This window comes from Mus caroli, unplaced genomic scaffold, assembly GCF_978045245.1.
Source record: "Mus caroli unplaced genomic scaffold, Mus_caroli_1 scaffold_3, whole genome shotgun sequence".
NCBI lineage: Eukaryota > Metazoa > Chordata > Mammalia > Rodentia > Muridae > Mus > Mus caroli.
In genome coordinates this window covers 64,553,713-64,560,552 of record NW_028227258.1, presented here as the reverse complement: position 1 = coordinate 64,560,552, position 6,840 = coordinate 64,553,713, and the positions used below count along the sequence as shown (strand labels likewise).

The window sequence follows — 6,840 nt, the reverse complement described above, 5'->3', positions numbered from 1 at the left end:
TTTTTGTCTAGTAAGCCAGAATGACATTTTTTCCCCTGTGACAGGATCTTGTGTAGCCAAGGCTGGCTTCCAAATGTGGCCAAGGTTGGCCTTGAATACTTTATCCTTCTACCTCTACTTCCCAAGTACTGAGGTCAGGGCCATGTTGGGGTTAAAATCGGAAAATGATTTTGCTGGCTTGTTGCTTAGTATCTCTGGGAAGAAATTGATGAAGGAAAGGAGTGAGGTGTATGATAAAACTGAACCACTCCAGATGCAAGTTAACCGTCTAAGGTTTCTATGTGTGCCCTTGAAGAGTGTCTTTTCTCCAGCAGCCACAGAGCTGAGCTACAGGAAATCAAACTGAAGCCCTCATGCTAAGGTTGGCTGAATTACATCGAAAATTCAAGTCTCAGCCTCAGAGGGGGTCAGCAGTTAAAGTAAGGGCATTAATAGGCAAAGAATGGGATCCTATATCTTGGGATGGGGATGTGTGGGAGGACCCTGTTGAAACTGAGAACTCTGAATCCTCAGGTTCTCAAGGGTTTACCTCACCCGAAGTAGTACTCTCAGCCCCACCCCTTGAAATAACGCCCTTTTCACATGAGGAAATTAATCCCTCAGAGTCTGATAAACCAGCAGTGACTTTCTCTGATGAAAAAGCCAGACAATGCTGATGTTTCTCAAGGCCCACCAACAGTTTCTTCTAGACCTATAACCAGACTCAAGGCCAAGCCGGCCCCAAGAAGGTAGAAAGTGTAGCCCATGAGGAAATTCGATACACTACTAAGGAGCTTAATGAGTTTGCTAATTCATTCAAGCAGAACTCTGGGGATTAAGTGTGGTAAGGGATTTTAAGGGTGTGTGATAATGGTGGAAGGAACATAAAACTAGATGAGGCTGAGTTTATAGTCATGGGCCCTCCGAGTGGAGATTCTAGGTTTAATATGGAAACTTGCACAGTTAAAAAAGGCGTCAGTGGGGCTGGTGAGATGGCTCAGTGGGTAAGAGCACCCGACTGCTCTTCCGAAGGTCCGGAGTTCAAATCTCAGCAACCACATGGTGGCTCACAACCATCCGTAACGAGATCTGACTCCCTCTTCTGGAGTGTCTGAAGACAGCTACAGTACTTACATATAATCAATAAATAAATCCTAAAAAAAAAAAACAAAAAAAAACAAAACAAAACAAAAAAAAGGCGTCAGTGGCTAGAGAGATGGCTCAGTGGTTAAGAGCACTGACTGCTCTTCCGAAGGTCCTGAGTTCAAATCCCAGCAACCACATAGTGGCTCATAACCATCCATAATGAGATCTGACGCCCTCTTCTGGTGCGACTGAAGACAGCTACAATGTACTTAGATATAATGATAAATAAATCCTTTTTTAAAAAAAAAAAGGTGTCAGAAGTTTGAATGGCTGGCTGAAGCTATTATCAAAAGACATCCTACTGAAAAGGAGTTGAAGATGCCTGCTATCCCTCGGCTTAGTGTTGAAGAAGGGATTTTAAGGCTCAAGGAAATTGCAGTACTAGAGTGGATACACTGTGTAAAGCCTAATCCTCCACAATGGGAAGGCCCAGAAAAACAGGCCCTTCAGTAATCCTACAAGACCCAAACTGGTGAGAGGGGCACCAGCACATTTGAAGAGTTTTGTTCTTGTCCTTTTCCTTGTGCTAGACCTTAGGGGTGGAGATGCTGCTGCTCAATTAGATGAATTAAATGCAATGGGTTTAATTGGATCCCGAGGTAACAAGGGCCAGGTGGCAGCACTGAATTACCAGAGACAAGGCTACACACTGAAGTTCTTCTCCACTGAAACCTCTTGGGCCAGGTCTGCACAGTTCAAATAACAACAACAACAAAGTCTTTCATAGTCCTACTAACATGGCTCATTAAGCCCCACTTAAAACATTCCATGGCTTTCCAAATCCAAAGTCCCCAAATCCACAATCTTCCAAACAAAAACATGGTCAGGCCTATCATAGCAATACCCCAGTTTCTGGTACCAACTTCTGTCTTAGTTAGGGTTTTACTGCTGTGAACAGACACCATGACCAAGACAACTTTTTAAAAGCAAAACAGGAGCTGAAGAGATGGCTCAGCTGTTAAGAGCACTGACTGGGGCTGGTGAGATGGCTCAGTGGGTAAGAGCACCCAACTGCTCTTCTGAAGGTCCAAAGTTCAAATCCCAGCAACCACATAGTGGCTCACAACCATCCGTAATGAGATCTGACTCCCTCTTCTGGAGTGTCTGAAGACAACTACAGTGTACTTACATATAATAAAAGTAAATAAATCTTAAAAAAAAAATACTTGCTTTAAAAAAGAGCACTGACTGCTCTTCCAGAGGTACTGAATTCAAATCCCAGCAACCACATCGTGGCTCACAACCATCTGTAATGAGATCTGATGCCCTCTTCTGGTGTGTCTGAAGACAGCTACAGTGTACTTACATATAATAAATAAATAAATCTTTTAAAAAAGCAAAAAACAAACAAACAAAAAAACAAACAGGGCTGGAGAGATGGCTCAGTGGTTAAGAGCACTGACTGCTCTTCTAGAGGTCCTGAGTTCAAATCCCAGCAACCACATGGTGGCTTACAACCATTTGTAATGGGATCTGATGCCCTCTTCTGATGTGTCTGAAGACAGCTACAGTGTACTCAAATAAATAAAAAAAATAAACAATAACAACAACAAAACCCACCTGAGTGGGGAAGTGGTGGCACATGCCTTTAATCCCAGCACTTGGGAGGCAGAGACAGGTGGATTTCTGAGATCGAGGACAGCCTCAAACTACAGAGTGAGTTCCAGGACACCCAGGGCTACACAGAGAAACCCTGTCTTGAAAAGAAAAAAAAAACAAAACAAAAAACACCTGTGATGGTTCTTCTCGGTTGTCTGGCTGACTGACTCTCTCTGGAATGAACTACAAATCCAGAAATGGGGGGCACACCTGTGATTTTGTTTGGTGGAGTGGGTAGATCCACTTCTAGTCCAGACTTTAGGTAGGAAGGAACACCTCTGAGCCACATCTTGAGGCTGGAAGACACAGGCTTTTCTTTAATCTTTTGTTTGTTTGTTTGTTTTGTTTTTGGAGACAGGGTTTTCTCTGTGTAGTCCTGGCTGTCCTGGAACTCACTCTGTACACCAGGCTGGCCTCGAACTCAGAAATCTGCCTGCCTCTGCCTCCCAAGTGCTGGGATTAAAGGCTGCCTCTGCCTCCCAAGTGCTGGGATTAAAAGCGTGTGCCACCACACCCAGCGCTTTCCTTTAATCTTAAAGCGGGCAGACACACCTTTAACCTGGGCCACACCTTTTGCTGAAGCCTATATAAAAACATAGATGAAGGAAACTTTTGCACTTTGCCTTGCTCATAAGTCCGTTTCTTCACCGGCATTGGAGCCTACTTTTTCCGGATTCTAGACCAGCTGAGACATCCAGCCTTGTGGAACTAAGCAACTACTAGATTCTTCGACTTTCATCTAGTTATTCTCCAATTAGCTGGACTGCAGCGCGTAAGTCATTTCAATAAACCCATATATGTAGATATGTATCAAAGGATTTCTTGCTAGTTGAAAGTTTTAAGAGAAAGTCACTGACTTCACTCACCCTTTAAATTTGCCCCAACGCGGCTGCGCTCCGGACCTTCAACCTACCTGCTCAACTTGGCTGTAGGACTTCCGAAACCATTTTATTTTACTTTTTATGTTTTTGAGAAAGGGTCTCATTCTGTAGCCTTGGAGCCCGGCGTTCATGTTTTAATCCCAGCAGCATGTGGAAGGGGAATATAGTTGGATATCTGTAACTTCGAGCCCAGCTAGGGCTATATAGAGAGACCCTGCCTCAAAAGAAAACAAAACAAAACACAATCACAAACCATGTAGCCTACGGCCTCAAACTCGCAGAGCTCCACCGGCGTCCCAGAGTGCTGGACGTTTCTAGCGCTTCAAAGTGGGGCCGCCTACATTGGCGAATTTTCACCGCGCCGAGGGCGGGACTTGGAGGCAACCTTTAATTGGTCAGCCTAACTCGTGACGTTTTTCTTCTGCGACAGTTTCCCGAGGTGCTTAGCTCCTAGAGACTCAGAAAGCGCCGAGAGAAGCAAGATGGCGGACGTGCTGGATCTTCACGAGGCGGGGGGCGAAGATTTCGCCATGGATGAGGATGGGGACGGTGAGGAGAGTGGAGGCGGCTGGGGGAAGAGGGGAAGGTGCGAGAGGGAAGTGCAGTAGAAATTTTCCTTGGACGTCACCCCACGAACTGGGTCTCGAAAAGATAGACTCCTCCCCCTTGGGAAGGAATTAGGGGCGGAACCGGGAAGGAATTGAAGCTGGAGTCTGTGTCGATGCTTCCAGATAGTCTAGGAAACGGGACAGGTTTTTTTTTTTTTTAACTCTTATTTTTGTTGCTTCTTATTTTCTCACCTGGAACTCTAGAAAGCATCCACAAACTAAAAGAAAAAGCGAAGAAACGGAAGGGCCGCGGCTTTGGCTCCGGTGAGTGTGGGGAATAGGGTAGAATGGTCTAATAGGGAGAAGCCCGCGAATTTGGGGGTGTGAGGGGGACACATTTGGAGGACAGTTTTCGGTGATCTGGTATGCTTTCTTTTAGAAGAGGGGTCCCGAGCGCGGATGCGGGAGGATTACGACAGTGTGGAGCAGGACGGCGATGAACCTGGACCACAGCGCTGTAAGTAAATAAATAGGACCTGTGGGGAGTCTGTATGCACTGGTACTCAAATGCAAAGTAAAGAGTTGTTTAACCGTCTCAGAAAATTGCTTATTGTGGGTTATTTTCAGAATTTTTCTTTTTTAGTTTGTTTGTTTTTGTTTTTGTTTTTTTTGTTTTGGATACAGGGTTTCTCTGTGTAGCCCTGGCTGTCCTGAAACTCTTTTTGTAGACCAGGTTGACCTCAAACTCACAGATCTGCCTGCCTCTACCTCCTGAGTAATGGGCTTTTTAGCTTACATGTTCATACAACACTTTCCCTACCCAACAGCTGTTGAAGGTTGGATTCTCTTTGTCACTGGAGTCCACGAAGAAGCCACTGAAGAAGATATCCATGACAAATTCGCTGAATATGGGGAAATAAAAAATATCCACCTTAATTTGGACAGGCGCACGGGATACTTGAAGGTAGATTTTCTTGCTTCCCTCACTTACAACTCTTAGATACATTGATTATGTTGTTTTTGTGAGTTGATCAAGCACAGGTAGGAAGGGAAATGACATTGGAAATTGATTTTATTACCCACATGAAAGAGAGAGAAACAGAATGAGCATGTTTGTGTATATAATGGGAATATGTGGTGTAGAGCTGCGAAATTTTTCTTGTAACTATGCATTTCAGGTTTAAGGAAGAAAGTACTTGATGGTTGGTGAAGTAAAATTCTGATACTTTTTGTTGTTTGTTTGTTTGTTTGTTTTGAGACAGGGTTTCTCTGTATAACAGAGCCCTAGCTGTCCTGGGCTCACTTTGTAGACTAGGCTGGACTATGCATTGGAGAATGCTGGAATTAAATGTGTGTGTGTCACACCTGGCTAAGCTTTGATACTTTTATATGTTCTCTAGGGGTATACTCTAGTTGAATATGAAACATACAAAGAGGCTCAGGCTGCCATGGAAGGACTAAATGGTCAAGATTTGATGGGACAGCCAATCAGTGTTGACTGGTGTTTTGTTCGTGGACCGCCAAAGGGCAAGAGGAGGTAAGATGAAGGGATGGGGGTTGTACATTTATTTATCTTAGTAAAGGGAACATGAGCAAGATAAATAAGGATTCAGTATTAGATCTCTGATATTCCACTTCTGTTCTTTTCATTTTCATAGAGGAGGCCGAAGACGAAGCAGGAGTCCGGACCGGAGACGCCGTTGATAAATCCTCTGTTGACTGGGTGGTCTCTCTACAAGTCCATTTGGTTATGCTGCCTTGGATAAACAGGGCTAGGATGGACCTTGTGTTTATATTTAATTTCTTACCCTATCTACTTAGCATTGCTTTTGAGTTTTAGAAAAAAATAAATGTTCCATTTTGTTTTCTACGTTTATTACTTTACTGTTCTGGGAACTGAACAACTACAGTTGGGCATTGTGAATGATTGTGAAGATCCTTCTGCCTGGCGTGGCATTCTAAGTTTCTAGAAAGGCTCATGGAGACTGTTCAGCATTTCTTTGTCTTAGAGTAGGGATAATGAGATTTTTCTTGTGGAATTAAGGAATGAATTTTTCATAACTCTTGTGAGCAGATGTTATATTAGTGTCTCTTGCTTCTCTGTCAGAGCCTGTGCAGCTGGCCTTGAACTTACAGGGGCTTTGTGATGCTTAGTCTACTCTATGTTGAATATGGTGCTGAACTGTGAAGTTTATTAGTTCTTACAATGTAACAGAAATCCAGCTTGATGGGCTGGAGAGATGGCTCAGTAGTTAAGGGCACTGACTGTCCTTCCAGAGGTCCTGAGTTCAATTCCCAGCACCCACATGGTGGCTCACCATGGGATCTATGCTCTCTGGAAAAAAAAAATTTTTTTTTTTTTTTTAAAGAAAGAAACCCAGCTATGGTACTATGTAACAATATGCACACCTTTAATCCCAGCACTTGGGAAGCAGTGGATCTTTTGAGTTTAAGGCCAACCTGGTCTACAGGAGAGTTTTAGGATAGCCAGGGCTACACAGAGAGACCCTGTCTCAAGAAAAAAAGACATTACTATCCCTTTGTCATAGGGTTTGGGTTTTTTTTTGGGGGGGGGGTTGGTTTTGTTTTTATTTATTTTTTTCTCTGAGACAGGGTTTCTCTGTGTGGCCCTGACTGTACCTCCCAGGTGCTGGGATTAAAAGCATGCACCACCACTGCCCGGCTTT

At 43.9% G+C, this 6,840-nt stretch overlaps 1 protein-coding gene across 2 annotated transcripts; it reads left to right on the top strand.

Moving 5' to 3' along the window:
- The first annotated feature begins 4,045 nt into the window (after positions 1-4,045).
- Rbm8a (RNA binding motif protein 8A) lies at positions 4,046-6,023 on the top strand. 2 transcript variants are annotated; one of them, XM_021158404.2, is made up of 6 exons: positions 4,046-4,154; positions 4,418-4,477; positions 4,596-4,670; positions 4,981-5,117; positions 5,554-5,690; positions 5,812-6,023. In XM_021158404.2, exons 1-6 carry the CDS (start codon positions 4,088-4,090, stop codon positions 5,855-5,857), a joined length of 522 nt encoding a protein of 173 aa, XP_021014063.1. In that variant the 5' UTR covers positions 4,046-4,087; the 3' UTR covers positions 5,858-6,023. The 2 variants fall into 2 exon arrangements, with proteins under 2 accessions (XP_021014063.1, XP_021014062.1); XM_021158403.2 differs by having other exon boundaries at positions 4,593-4,670.
- Positions 6,024-6,840: the final 817 nt, after the last annotated feature.